The sequence below is a fragment of the Squalius cephalus genome, assembly GCF_949319135.1.
Source record: "Squalius cephalus genome assembly, chromosome: 23".
In the NCBI taxonomy this organism is placed as follows: domain Eukaryota; kingdom Metazoa; phylum Chordata; class Actinopteri; order Cypriniformes; family Leuciscidae; genus Squalius; species Squalius cephalus.
Window position 1 is genome coordinate 16191371 of NC_137144.1, and position 15971 is coordinate 16207341.

Sequence of the window (15971 nt, forward strand, 5' to 3'; positions counted from 1 at the left end):
ATCTGATAGCATTTAAAGCAACTGTATAGAAGGTGTGCTGCTTTTTCACACAGATTCTGAGCAGAATTGTGGCTGTTAAAGGGATAGTTCACTTTGAAATAAAATTTTGGTATGTTTTAGCTTACCTCAAGGGCATCCAAGATGTAGGTGTCTTTGTTTCCGCAGTAGTTTCAATTTTGATATTTTTAGGTCAAACCGTTCTTGTCTGACAGTCATATCATGCAGGTCTGTGGTCACTGTCTCAGAGAAGTCCAAATTAAAACAATTCCCCATCGTCCAAATTAAACAATTCCCCATCGTAAGTACACATTGATGGCCTAAGACACGAAACGAGCGGTTTGTGTGAGAAAACGAACAGTATTTATATCGTTTTTACCTCTTATAACACAGCCACGTCCAAGTGATCTGAGGAGCTTTTTTTTTATTTTATTTTTTTTATATTTAGTTGATTATTGTTTTTACTCCAGTCCAGTTGGTGGCGGTAAGTTGGCGAAAGTTGGTTTGCCAACCGCCATAAAACACCAAATGAAGAAGAAGAAGAAGAAGTAGTAGTGATCTGAGGGCGCGGGCGCTTCCTGCTGTGTGACGTGTACGCAGACTGGTGCATAGATATATACACTAGATGTCGCCTTGGCTACGGCAGTTCATTGGAACGAATGTCTTTAATGCGACATCTAGTGTAAATATATCTATGCACCAGTCTGCGTACACGTCACACAGCAGGAAGCGCCCGCGCCCTCAGATCATTTGGACGTGGTTGTTTTATAAGAGGTAAAAACGATATAAATACTGTTCGTTTTCTCACACAAACCGCTCGTTTCGTGTCTTAGGCCATCAATGTGTACTTACGATGGGGAATTGTTTAATTTGGACGATGGGGAATTGTTTTAAATTGGACTCTGTGCATGCTCTTTGAGACAGTGACCATAGACCTGCATGAAATGACTGTCAGACAAGAACGGTTTGACCTAAAAATATCAAAATTGAAACTACTGCGGAAACAAAGACACCTACGTCTTGGATGCCCTTGAGGTAAGCTAAAACCTACCAAAATTTAATTTCAAAGTGAATTATCCCTTTAAAAGCCTAATTTGTCATGGATTTCCTTGCATTTCAAATGACAGTTTATTAACGCTCGTCTCTTAGCTAGTTGTCTTTGGTAATCTCTGGTATTTTAATTTACTTCTCTTAAATAAATACCAGCAGTAAAGCGACTTTCTGTCAAGCTAGATATGTATAAACCCATCAGCTAGTCAAGAAAACTGCTGTTAAACATGTAAAACTGATGACAATATTATAATGAGACTGTGAATGTCAGTTCATATTAATGTGATGACTGATTCTTCCCCACAGATTGTGATCGGAGCAATCATAGAGAACAGCCCCGCGGAGCGCGACGGCAGACTGCGTCCAGGAGATGAGCTGGTCTCGGTTGACAGGATGCCCGTGGCGGGGAGACCACACCGCTACGTCATCGACCTCATGCACGCGGCTGCACGAAACGGACAGGTCACCTTGACCGTCAGGAGGAGGGTTCTGCTGCAGCAGGGTGAGCGAAACTCACCAGTGACACAAAAACGACTATTAAATCCATCAAATTCATCAATATGGGTATTTATTAGGATGAGTTACATGGTACTAGACAAATACATTTTTTAGTTTCTTTAATAAACTAAAATTTGATATGCAAATGATCAACATGATTAAAACTTTGCTGAAAACCCTATTGAACACTCTGCTGCTACGTGCCTTCTGTCGTCTGATTGATAGTTTATACTTTTCAGCAAGTAAAAGGCCTTTTAGTATCATTCTAAAAACAGGTTGAGGTTCATGTGTCTTTACTTTTATAAAGTAAATATCAGAATTACTTTTATATTGTTTGTAATATTTCAAGATGAACACTTACTGGACTGAAGCAACTTAGGTTAACTTGATTATATATTTTTTTTTTTTTGAAAAATCATGTTATTATGCAAGCGTGAAATATGAAACATCAGGCTTTTGGGGAACGTTTATTTGTTCATCTCTCAATCATCATTGTATTATATATTTTTTCCCCCACAATGAGAACTACAGAGCTCTGATCATAAAACTAAGCAATTAAATGTAATTTTAATAAGACATATTTTTGGGAGATATAGAGTTGCAACTGACATTTATATGCACTTTATGTAAGTATTCTGCTATAGTGATATAAAGATCTCATTGATTTACATTTCAAGCTATCAGAATTTCATCTTACATTCAGGCCATATAAATATCAGCATCTGCACCAAATTGCATATTTTTGCTTAGTTCGTTTTTTCCACCGTAAGTATGAGCTCCATATTCTCACTATATCATATTATACGAGCCATAAAAGCCTGATGTATCAAATATACTCAACAAAAAACTAATATGCAAACCATTTTATATATATATATACAGATTATAGATTTATATATAGAGAGATTTTTCACAAAAAAAAACAAACAATTATATATATCTTTTCGAAAGGTTCAATCAAGCTGCTGCATTTAAATAAATGTGATTTTGCTGAATATTTTTCATACGTCAGGCTTTACAATGTTAATGGTTAATTACATTATCAAGAAGTAAAAGCGTAATTTCTGTGTAAGAGCTTGAGTCTTGCTGTGGTTTGTGTTTGCATTGGCTGAGATTGTGTGTGCTGCCACCTGCAGGCCAGCCATGTGAGGAAAACGGTGCAGCGGCCAATCAAAGCAGTTCTCCCCGGGGTCATGCAGTGTGTCCGGTCAACTTACCCCCCACCACTGATGTTGTTATACACCGCAAGGAAAGCGAAGGCTTTGGTTTTGTCATCATCAGCTCCCTCAACCGTCCAGAGACCACAAACACAATAAGTAAGTCCCCTCTTCACACAGCTGTCACCCTGATGCTCTGGTGAACACTATTGCATTCTTTTACACATGGTAATGTTTTAAAGTGAAGATGTATTGAAAGTCTGGGATCAGAAAAAAGTCATTGCCTTTCAAAGGAAGGAAACTGATGCGTCTTATCCACATTTGGGTGAATTTCACAAGACATGAAAAAAAAAACTGTTCGTGCCGAAAAAAAAAAAAAAAAAAAAAATTTTTTTTTTTTTTTTTTTTCATATTGCAAAATAAGCCTTTTTTTTACTTAAGATTACTATTAAGAAAATTAATAAATATTTATAGAAAATAAATTTATAATAGTAATATTGATACAAATATATTGGTTATATTATTATATTTATTATTATTATTATTATTATTATTACTATAGCAAATTAAACCTATTTTTGTACCATTAAGATTACTATTGAGAATATTTATAATAGTATTTTATATTTATAATGTTATATAAATTATAAATATAAAATAAATGTATAATACTAATGTTATTAAATATTTTTAATTATATTAACATTCAATATTTATCATTGTTATTATTGTTATTATTATTATTATTATTATTATTATTATAGCAAATGAAGCCTATTTGAAGCCGAAGACTATTGAGAATATTATTATAGTAATTTTTATAAATTATAAATTCATAAATATTTATAACAATGGGATTGTGATGAAAATTCAGTTACAATGAGAATTAACAATAGACTTTTCATAGAATTAACATAATTTTCTTTATGGAAAATATTATTTCTTACTTTTTGTATTCCTTTTATATTGCAGGGGTATATTCATTTCTTATTATAGTTTTTTAAACTGAAATATGACCAAAATATTTTCCATCAAATTCACCATTCATATGTTTTGTAGCTGTGCCACATAAGATCGGCCGCATCATCGAGGGCAGTCCGGCCGATCGCTGTGGGAAGCTGAAAGTTGGTGATCGTATCATGGCTGTCAACTGTCAGTCTATTATCAACATGCCTCACGCTGACATTGTCAAGCTGATCAAAGACGCTGGACTCACTGTCACCTTGCACATCATCCCAGAAGAAGGTATGATCAGAGGACGTCACAATAAAGAAAGCTTTCTGTCTTCTTCCTTTCAAAACACAATCATTTTGTGCCCTAGACGTAAACGGTGCTCATTCGGCCCCTACATCGGAGAAGCAGAGTCCCATGGTGGCCCAGAAGCACAGCCCTCAGACTCAGTCCAGCCCAGCAGCCCAGCAGAGCCCGAGCATGGCCCACCCCAGCCCACCAGCGCCCCACCCCAGCCCGGCCACCACACAGCCCAGCCCTCTGCTGATGGAGCCGGGCCCCGGAGCTCCCCACGGCAGCCCCCCGGTGACTCAGAGCAGTCTCCCTGTGAGTCAGCCCAGCCTGGAGGCCATGCAGTCGGGCTCAGTGGGGACTCAGGCTGCTCCTGTTGTGGATCCAGGCATCCCGGGGGTTCAACCTACCTCAGTCGGATCAGTGCCGGTGCCACCACAGCTGTACCTTCATGACACCAGGTACTGTTTGCCCGAATATATAATTGTCATGTCTAATATAATATTAAAGCTTGAACAGAAAAGAAAACATGAACAGAAAAGTTTGTGATCTGTATACTATCTGTCTGTCTATCTATTTATCGTTCCATCAATCCATCTATCTATCGTTCTTTCTATCAACCGTTCCATCCTTCCATCTATCCATCTATCTATCTATCTATCTATCTATCTATCTATCTATCTATCTATCTATCTATATCTATCTATCCATCTATGTATCGTTCTATCTTTCTATCGATCGTTCCATCCTTCATCCATCTATCTATCTATCTATCTATCTATCTATCTATCTATCTATCTATCTATCTATTCTACCATCCATCCATCCATCCATCCATGCATCCATCCATCCATCCATCCATCGTTCCATCAATCCATCTATCTATTGTTCTATCTTTCTATTGACCGTTCCATCCTTCATCTATCTATCTATCTATCTATCTATCTATCTATCTATCTATCTATCTATCTATCTATTCTACCATCCATCCATCCATCCATCCATCCATCCATGCATCCATCCATCCATCCATCCATCGTTCCATCAATCCATCTATCTATTGTTCTATCTTTCTATTGACCGTTCCATCCTTCATCTATCTATCTATCTATCTATCTATCTATCTATCTATCTATTCTACCATCCATCCATCCATTTATCCATGTGACTGACTGTTTTTATATTGTAAAGGTTTTTTGCCTTGACATTATTTTTCATCACAGTTAAGCACATTTATATTGCATAAAGAAAATGAAGACTGTACTAATTAGACCATTTTATACCAAAACATTTTTTTTCCATTATAAAATTTTCATCACAATTAAGCACATTTCCTCCCCAAAATTTGCATTACTGTAATTCATGCGGATGTTATGTAATTATCAGTTCTAAATGGAAATCCTCATGTATTACAATAAAAATAACATGGATTTTAAAAAATTTAAAACGTTACAATTTAGTTTACAATTTAAATAGCATTTAATGTTGTTTTTCATCGTGGTAATGAGCTTTTTTGAACAAATTGTTCTTCATTTTCACATTTCAATGCAAGAAATCTTCACTGGTACAAAATCAGGCTCCATTGTTTGAAAAATATAAAACATAAATGAATAGTGTTTTTTTAATTAAAATGATTTTAAATTCAATTAAAATACAAAAAAAAAATGTATTAATAAAATGATAATATATTTAATTTCATATTCTACTTTTGACTTTTGGGGTGAAATGAGTCAGGCATGTTCTTGACGAGATTGACCCACCTAAATCTCTTCATTTTTATTCTTGTTTTTGTTTGTTTTTTCTCCCCATGTGTCCAAGGTTTCTCTCAGGTAGTCTTCGGGCTCAACCCAACTGCCTTGGGCAATCTCACATAACTCAAGCGTCTGCTGTCTTTCTTTCGTACCAGCCCGAGTAACATCACTTAACACTTCAAAATAAATTATTTACCTCTTCAATAATACATGCTTTTCCTCTCAAGCAGGGTTTTTTTTTCCCAGGGTTGGCTCAAGACTTCTCTTATTTATGCATTATGAAAGATGGGAACTGAGATTTAATAAATAGCACATGAGCAAAGAGCTGGTCACATGGTCCGAGAGAAGAAAAGGTCATCGCTAGGCGTAAAATATATTCACAATATGTTGTTTTTATTGTAAATAAGACATATTAAAAGCAACATTCTCAGAGAGTTTAGGTGGTTTGAACTTGAATTCTGTGGGAAACGTGCAGTGAATTGCGGGACAAGATCGCTTCATTTGATCTTGTTGGTAACTGCAGGTCGGAAGTAAAAGCCAGGCAGGATGTTAAACCCGATATCTGCCAAGCTGCATACACAGACTACAGACAGCCCCCGGTGGACTACAGACATCCACCTGTAGCAGACTACAGACAGCCGCCCACCATGGAGTACAGACACCCTCCTGCTCTGATAGACTACAGACAACACTCCATCGCCGATTACAGACCACAGGTGAAACTGCTCGTGTTATCACTGAAAAATAATACTTGATATTCAGAGGACGGAACAGTAACAGTTCAATGCAGCTGGAAAATCTCCATTTAAAGCACCATGTTTTATCTCTTCATTTGTTATGTTTAAAATATATTAAGCATTTGTATTTGTTCTGCACCTGTTATGCACTGAATAAAATGTTTTATATATATATATATATTAGGGCTGTCAAACGATTAATCGCGATTAATCGCATCCAAAATAAAAGTTTGTGTTTACATAATATATGTGTGTGTATGGAGTATAATTATTTTCTATATATAAATACACACACATGCATATATATTTAAGAAAAATGTGTTATTTATATGTAAAATATTTATATATAATATAAATTATATATAATATAAATATATATACACAGTATATACATGCAAATATTTCTTAAATATATACATGCCTGTGTGTGTATTTATATATAGAAAATAATTATACACCGTACACACACATATATTATGTAAAAACAAACTTTTATTTTGGATGCAATTAATCGCGATTAATCGTTTGACAGCCCTAATATATATATATTAGAGGTGGGCATAGATTAATTTTTTTAATCTAGATTAATCTAGATTAATTTTGAAATTAATCTAGATTAATCTAGATTAAAATGGCTCATTTGAATTCTGCCGAAGGCATTCAGAATATGTGTGCTACCCAAATAATGACTATAAAAGTAAGTCTTTGAGAACGGGTTTCTCAAGCCAGGTGGCGCATTAGACCAGGGGCTCATCTCCTGTTTCCAAAATGAATCACAAACTGCTTGAGAAAGCTGTTCTACTCATAGACTGTAAAAGGTTACTACTGTACTGTTACCGTCCGTAGGCAACATTAGGTAGGCCTATGTTATTATCAACTACTATAGGCTATCAATTAGGGATGGGCGATATGGCCTAAAATCCATATTGTGATATACATTGCAGCCTCTTGCGATAACGATATTAAAATAAAACCATTTCAGAACAGGTTACACAGACACTGCTAAACAACTGCTAAAAGGTTTTTTTTTTTTTTTTTTGAAAGGGTGTATGTAGTTTTGAGAACATATATTGTGCAAAACTGTAAGTATACAACATAATTTTGCAGATAAATAAAATTTAAGTACACTAGCTGCAGAGACTTAAGTAGGTCTAATCTAATGTTTATTATGGCTTGGAGCTTATGAAACCCCAAATTTAAAATTAGAATAGGCTATTGTCTAACTGATGTCTTTTCAGTTAAAAAGAAACACAACAACGATTCTTAAAATCGGGCGCTTTTAATAAAAAGAGATTATGTGCTACACCACTCACTAAGATATATTGGGAATAATACGCGCGCGCTGGTATTATTTAGTGATATGTTTCGTTTTGAATTTGAGGTGGTAGAACGGATTAGTCGTGTGTTAACTTAACTGTTACCCCACACAGTCTACGTCGGACGGCTAACGGCTTAAATCCGAACCAAGTCCAATGTTGCACGGATCTTTTACACCAGCTTTCACTTTCAGCCGTGTTTACTTAAGATGACGACGAATATGATGCGTTGCAGCCGGGTTTACCTCGCGGCCGCGGGTAGATTGCGTCATCATAGCTTGTGTAGCTTGAGCCAGCTCCCAACCCAACTTGGAGAATAGATTAACGGCGATATTTTTTTTATCGCGCGATAAGAGTCTCGCGTTAACGCAGCGCGTTAACGCCGATAACGGCCCACCACTAATATATATATATATATATATATATATATATATACAAAGTATATATTTACAACTATTTAAATGCATTTCTTTATCTCATATAATGATTTTAAATGTAATTTTTGGTCATTTTAGTAATAAGTAAATAAATGTAAATTAATATTATAAAAGCTAAATAAAAGTCAAATGTGGGGGTAATATATGTGTATATGTATGTATGTATATATATATATATATATATATATATACATACATACATACATACATACATACATATGTATGTATATATTTACAAATATTTAAATGCATTTTTTTTATCTCATAATGATTTTTTGGTTATTTTAGTAATAAGTAAATAAATATAAATTAATATTAAATTTGATAAAAGTCAAATGTGGGGGGTGTCTTGAAAAGCAGCGTGCCACACTTAGATTTTTATTTATTTAAATTTTTCTAGGACTATGACTATTTCACTGTGGAACTGGAGAAAAGTGTGAAGGGATTTGGCTTTAGTATCCGCGGGGGACGGGAATATAAAATGGACCTGTTTGTGCTGAGACTGGCTGAGGACGGACCTGCGATCCGCAACGGCAGGATGAGGGTGAGAAAACTCTTCAGACACGTGCATTCTGAGATTGTCAGTTCAAACAGTTAGAAGGAACAGGCTTTCGATAATTGCACTTTTACAAATGAGAGTCTCACTCTCAAACTGTTAAGATCTATTTTGAACGTTTCACCCTGTGTAAGAAGAAATGCAGTTATTTATGTAAAAGTATATTTGGCTCGCAACATATACTGCCGTTCAAAAGTTTAGTTTTTGTTTTTAAAGAAATTAATACTTTTATTTAGCAAGGATGCATTAAATTAGAAAAAATTAAATTAGAAAAAATAATTTTGTAGAAGAAGTCAATTCTTTTGCGTTCTCTCGCAAAGGTTTTTCGGGGGAACGCAAAACATTTGCAAGAGAATGCAAAAGCAATGACAAATATTTTTTCCTTCACCATATCCCTTTTTTTAAATTGATCAAAAGTGACATTAATAATTTTACAAAAGATTTCTATTTCAATTCAATTCTGTTCTTTTGAATTTCCTATTCAACAAAGAAAAAAAATGTTCCACAAAAATATAAAGCATATTAAGCAGCACATCTGTTTTCAAGATTGATAATAATAAGAAATGTTTCTTGAGCAGCAAATGAGGCTGAAAATTCAGCTTTGATATCACAGAAATAAATTACGTTTTCAAATTCAAATTGTAATATTATTCAACAATATTACTGTTTTTAATGTATTTTTGATCAAATAAATGCAGCTTTGGTGAGCTGAAGACACTAAGAGACATAAAAAATGGTACAGACCCCAAAGGTTTGAATGGTAGTGTATTTGCACTTAACACACGACTCTCTCGAATACTTGATTCTGATTGGTCAGTTATATCATACTATAAACACCATACAAGATCCTGACTCAAAATATCCTCTCGTGATTTTCCTCATGTCCGCAGGTCGGAGATCAGATTATTGAAATTAACGGTGAGAGCACGAGAGACATGAGTCACGCTCGCGCCATCGAGCTCATCAAGGCCGGTGGACGTCGAGTGCGTCTGCTGTTAAAGAGGGGCACGGGACAGGTGCCGGAATATGGTGAGTATCGCAATACACACAGCCAAAAGAAAAGCTTCTATAGCCATTAGCAACTTTTCAGATGAACGTAGAATTGATAATCATGATTTAAAACTAAAAACCTGCTGATTTTGGCTCATAAATAAGCTCATAAATGCTCTTATTGGAGTGCAACGGGGAACAATCGCTCAAGCGCTACACTGTGATCTTGACGGTTTGCTTTAGCTTAAAGCTTTCTGTTAAAAGCTTAAAAGCCTTTGATGACTCACTATATCAATTAAACTTTCAGTGAACTTTCATTTAGTGATATAACGTCTGGTAGCCTGTAACCAGTGTTGTCTTAACTCCTCTCTTCTATCAGCTGCTCTGTTTTTCTAACTCTTCTGTGCAATGCAATAGTTCAGTCTTTTACTTCCTGTCCTGTAGGAATGGTATCTACCAACCTTTCCATGTGCATGAAAAGCGACACGCTAGCCTCACCCTATTTCTTCATAATGGGACACTCTAAAGACACGGTTCGTGGCATCCTGCACGTCTTTCTGCTTGCGTTTCTTCTATAACTGTCGATTTTCTCTCTGCTTCTGTTCTGTTTCTGTTTGCACTTTGCACTGGCACGCTAGCATACACTGCATGTCTTGAGTATTTTTTAGCTAGACTGTGATTGGTCGAAAAATGTGTTTGTGTGTAGTTTTGTGAATGTGTGCGTATGACAGTGTTGGGGAAGCATTAAAGTAGTTAAATTACAATCAAGCTTCCCATTACTAACAAGAAGTAGCTAAAAAGAATGAAGTTATTCAAGGGGCGATATTTAAAAATATATGACTATAAGATTATTTACAACCAGAGAAGTATTTATTGAATCATTTCTAAATTACCCGATAAAATTTATATGTATTAAAAATATGGGGGTGGAATTTAGCAAAGGGTTATTCATTTTTATTTAATTCTTATTTATTTAAAATTAACTTCTTATTAAATATTTAAACTATATATTTACATTATATTTACAGGATTTACATAATCAAGATTCAGAAATATACATTCAGAATTTTCGCTTACATTTTCAGGAATTAAAACTCTATATATATATATATATATATATATATATATATATATTCAGATTTACATAGATGTATTGATCATTTTCATTTATATATTCAGAATTAGAACTATATATTCAGATTTGCTTTTATATTTGTAGGATTTTCAGACTTATGACTACAAATACACAATTTACATTTATATCTATATATTTATACTAGGTAAATGTATTCAGATTTATAAGTAAATATTTTGATTTACATGTAGATTTTAATTTGCATTTATATATCAGAGGAATAACTATATATTCATATTTGCATTTATATTTTAATAACTTCCTTTATGATCAGATTTCATAGAATTATTTCCTGTTTGGCCCTTCATAATTCGTATGTATGTATGTTTTTTATTTATATAAATGTTTATAAGAAAAATGATGTATATATACATATGTACTAAGTTGAAAAAACAATAATGAACGCTGTATTTCATAAAATATTTGACAATGCAAAATATATAAAAGGCCACACAGACTCATGAATCATTTTTAGAAGTAGTTCATTTACATAAACCATCCAAACGAACCAATTCACTAATATGAATCAAACTTACCAATGTTACGGATGAGGGATAGTATCATTGTGTTACGTTACATGTTATGCTAATGCTAAATTAGCATGTTACTGGAAATGCTACTAAAATGTTTCAGTCCATTGCTCCCCAAGCTTCTGTTGTGTCCATTGGCAGTAACCTTGATGTGCAGTCAGGTGTATCGGGTGATTCACAGGTTCTTTATGTTTCCTGGTAGACAGTGCCGCCTCCCGGAGTGCTGTCTCTCCAGCCGCCCCTGCCTTGTCGGAAGTAGTCTCACCCCGCTAGCGTGACATTGCCCTTCGCCGTCACCTGTCATCTCATCCAGCCTCAAACCCTGGACTTTCAGTGGCATTCTGTGACAGTCTGGACCAATCACAGCACCCCTCATGGTCAGTTTTGTGGGGCTTCGCCTGCGGAACAAAGGGTGGCAGGTCCACCTGTAAGAGCTGTGATTTGAACAGCCTATAAAACAGAGAAGATGGATCATAAAAGTCGAAATATTAAGAACAGATGGAGACACATCGACCTCAAATGGATTGTCGCATCCAACTTGCTTTTCATATAGTCGCTGATCCAAGAGTTTTTCTGAACGATCCAGATGAACGGCAGCCAAAGACGCCTGGCTCGCCCTCTCGCTGTTTAATTCCGGATCCAGAGCGGAAGCTTCTCGCTGGGGAACGAGCCGAACTTTCAACACCTCGTTCTTCCGTTCTGCGGACCCGAGCTCTCTCTATTTGTTTATCTTGTAGAGGTTGTTTATTTTTTGTATCATTTCAAGATGTTGAGAACGAGCCCCTAGCGATACTGGGGGTCAAATATCGCAAATATATGTGTAGCATGAAAAGAGATTCCCGAAGTAACACACAAACTTCAGAGTTGAGAACTTCAACGTTTTAGTATCGAGTTTCATCATGTGTCTGATGGGGAAAAAAACACGTCACCATAGACATTGTAAAACACTGACAGTAAATATAAAAGGAGGCCGCCATGATGGAGATACAAGGTAAAGTATCACGCCGGCCCGTTCGGGCTGAATTATGGGAGGTAAATGCATATCAATCGCCAAATCTGCCGCATGGACGTATCCCTTTAGAACCCAAGACAATGTGTTACATTACTATGGTTTAGTCTATCGATGAACCCACCCAGCCAAACGTTCGGTTACGTCGCGAACTGAACCGAAGAAGGACCGCAGATGTTTCCGAAGCCTCAGTGCGTCATTCCGGCTTCGTTGGGCCTGTACTGTGTGCCACCACTGTGGATTTGGGGTGCCATCTTACACCTCACAAGCTTCATTCCCATGTCTCTGATGGCTCCGTAGTTCATGGGAGCTAATTAGCGGAGCTAATTAAAAAAGGAGGGAGTTTTTCAGGGCAGTTTGGTCTGAGACCAGGAGACATGTAGTCTTTTACCGTGTCTTAACCAAGTGCGACAAAACAATAATTTGCCTATTCGCTCCAAATGCGCAAATCTAGTCAGAATGTATTAGATGTGTAATAAACAGCAATGTGGATTTTTGGACCATTAACATGTAACTGTTAAATGTGGATTTTGGACCAATGAGATGAAATTATGGGTGGAGCTACATACATGTCATTGTGAATTTTAGACCAATGAGATATACTTATGGAGGGGGCTATATATATATGTAAATGTGGATTTTGGACCAATAAGATGTAATTATGTGCGGGGCTACCTAGCATTTTTTCCATTTACTTTTTTAAATGGTGCGAGATTTTGGTACCATATCGGTTATTGGCTGATTTTGATATTTTGGGTATTTAATTTTGCCTGCTCGGTTTTTTTTACGTTTTTACGTTTAGATTTCTCTTGCTGTCATCTAACACTCACTCCAAGTTAATCGTAAAAATATAAATAATGTAATAACACTATTATTACATTACACTATTATAAAATATAATGTTGTGATGCCTAAATTCACTTGTAGCATTTAAAATGATTGATTTTTATTTTTTAGTGTTTTTTTTTTTTTTAACAAAATGGTATGGAGTTTCAATATCGGTCATTTATCGGTTATCGCACGTAACGTGAACTTTAAATTCCAGTCGCTTTCGGTTTATCGTTTGACACTCACACCTGGTTAAGACACGGTTAAGGTTCAGTTGGGAGGCGAGGAAAAATGATGTTTTTAAATGATTTGGGCATGATCAGGGTCTCTCTAGCATGAATGGGTGGGACCCAGTTGTATGGGGCAGAGTGCCTTACTGGCAGGAAAAAGAGCAGTACGAAATATGCATTTTACATAAAAAATAGAAACATCTTAAGAGCTGATCTTTTGTTTTCACCTTTGATTTCAGGGTGACAAACTTTGCCAATTTTTTCTGATCTCGTGAAAATATTTTGTTAGTGAAAATGTATAAAGATCAAAAATTCTGATCTGGCACACGTGGACAGCGTCATGAGAAAATAAGGAGATAATATATCAAGATTTTGTGTTTATTGCGGCAAACGCTGTTTTATCCAAACCTTCTGAACTTTTCAATAGACGGAGGAGACTGTGTGTTAATGCGTTTCATACGGTGATAGTGATCAACAGAAACATTTACAGTGATGGAAGAGGGTTCGATGCCATGCAGTGTTTCACCTCTTTTTGTATTCATTTAATTGTGAAATTGTCTTATGCTGCTCAGCACCTGTCATTCTGATCGCAGGCTGATAACTGTGCCAATTCAATTGTTTTTGAGGTATGTGGAATGTATTTCCGGATTTTCAAGCGGTTTCTTGAACTACAGAATATCCTGAAACTGCATCCAGAGATGTATTGAAAATGTTGCATATCAATTTAAGCTTATCACATTCCTACTTCTCAACACTGCAAAAAAACAACAACATTGTTTTCTTGTAACATTTCCTAAACATCCTTAAAACAAGTTTAAGGAATAGTTCACCTAAAAATGTCATCCTAGGTGTATATGACTTTCTTCTTTCAGCCGAACACAGTCTGAGTTATATTAAAAAATATCCTGGCTCTTCCAAGCTTTATAATGGGAGTGAATAGTAACTGAGATTTTGAAGCCCAAAAAAGCGCATCCATCCATCATAAAAGTAATCCACACTGCTCCAGGGGTTAATAAAGGCCTTCTGAAGAGGAGCGTTTTTATTAAAACAAAATCTATATTTAAAACTTAATAAACTATAATCACTGGCTTCTGTCAACGGCCGTGCGCGAGTGACCTCTGACCCGAAAAATTCAAGTTTTTCTTACAAAAACCCATACAGTATGTACACCATTTATAGATTACTCAATCCAATTTAATGGAAATTTGTCATACTTTTGAAATGTGTGAATGAAAAAACAAACAGATTAAGTGTATCTTAAGTTTATTTTTGTTTTAAGTACAAAAACCTCACTAAATTTGGTTACATTTATGCTTAAAGGGGGGGTGAAATGCTCATTTTCACTCAATCTCCTGTTAATCTTGAGTACCTATAGAGTAGTATTGCATCCTTCATATCTCCAAAAAGTCTTTAGTTTTATTATATTTATAAAAGAAAGATAGGCTGTACCGAGTCTTTCCGGAAAAATCCGAGCGGCTGGAGGCGGGCCGTGTGGGCGAAGCTAAAGCTGTGTGCTAACGCGCCGAGCTAACAACACACAGAGACAATAGAAGCAGTTTTACTCACCACCCGGTTCCAACGCACGGCCGCGAACCTTTATCATTGTGACTGCTCGATCCTTAAGCATTAGACGATCTGCAAATCCGTCGATCTGGGCTTTGTTTATAAAACAAGCATCGTCGAAATGCAGGGAACAAACAGTCTTGCACAACCTCCGTTGATGCTCTGAAAAAACAAACTCCATCCACTATTCCCTTAACGCTGGGTTCTTTGGGAATCTGTGCAGGGTTGTCTTGCCCTGGCAACCAAAAACCCACTTCTTTGGTGACATTGACTTCCCTAAAGCCGAGCAGAGCGCTTTGATGGGCGTACTGCTTTCGCTCTCTTGCTCTGGTCTACGAGTGCGTGCGCGCCCGTGGTTTTCCGGCAGAAGTGCCCTTAGGACCCGTATAAGGAAATTCCGTTACATCTGACGTCACACATACCCATACTCGAAAAAAAACTTTCCGAAACTTGTGACAAACCGGAAGGAGCATTTTTGGCACAGAAATACTCCTTCAAACGTACAATTTAATTTTTGAAACTTTGTCCATGTTTAGCATGGGAATCCAACTCTTTAACAGTGTAAAAAACTCAGTATGCATGAAATAGCATTTCACCCCCCCTTTAAAATAAGAAAGAAACTACTTGCTAATGGTGTAAGAAAAATAAGCTTATTTCAAGATATATCAAGTAGATTCATCTTGTTTTAAGGATGTTTAGATGTTTTTGATGGAAAACAAGAGGAAAATAATGAATCAAGTTTTGTTTTTTTTTTTTGCAGTGGAAACAAGATAGTGTATATTAGTAATGTGTGCCACAATAAAATGCTCCCTGTTCATATCTCCCTGATGATTTTTGTAGCTAGCACATAATATTTGTAGTCTCCATTGATTCCATCATCGGGTGCAGTGTGCTAGAATAAACTGCTGTTTACATGGAGAGACAGACTGCGAGAAACGGTGAAGG

General features: G+C 36.0%; 1 protein-coding gene across 8 annotated transcripts in view; it reads left to right on the plus strand.

The window, feature by feature from the left end:
• Window positions 1-14234, plus strand: part of magi2b (membrane associated guanylate kinase, WW and PDZ domain containing 2b) — an 85805-nt gene extending 71571 nt beyond the window's left edge. For 5 of the 8 annotated variants that reach the window (XM_079858570.1, XM_079858572.1, XM_079858577.1 and 2 more), the window contains 9 exons: window positions 1354-1549; window positions 2682-2861; window positions 3762-3947; window positions 4024-4405; window positions 6219-6411; window positions 8586-8729; window positions 9632-9770; window positions 10176-10264; window positions 11603-14234. In XM_079858570.1, coding sequence (XP_079714696.1) covers window positions 1354-1549; window positions 2682-2861; window positions 3762-3947; window positions 4024-4405; window positions 6219-6411; window positions 8586-8729; window positions 9632-9770; window positions 10176-10264; window positions 11603-11674 — 1581 coding nt within the window. In that variant the 3' untranslated portion in view covers window positions 11675-14234. Of the gene's footprint in view, window positions 1-1353; window positions 1550-2681; window positions 2862-3761; window positions 3948-4023; window positions 4406-6218; window positions 6412-8585; window positions 8730-9631; window positions 9771-10175; window positions 10265-11598 lie in introns of all 8 variants that reach the window. The other 3 variants (XM_079858571.1, XM_079858573.1, XM_079858576.1) reach the window with 1 other exon arrangement.
• Window positions 14235-15971: the final 1737 nt, after the last annotated feature.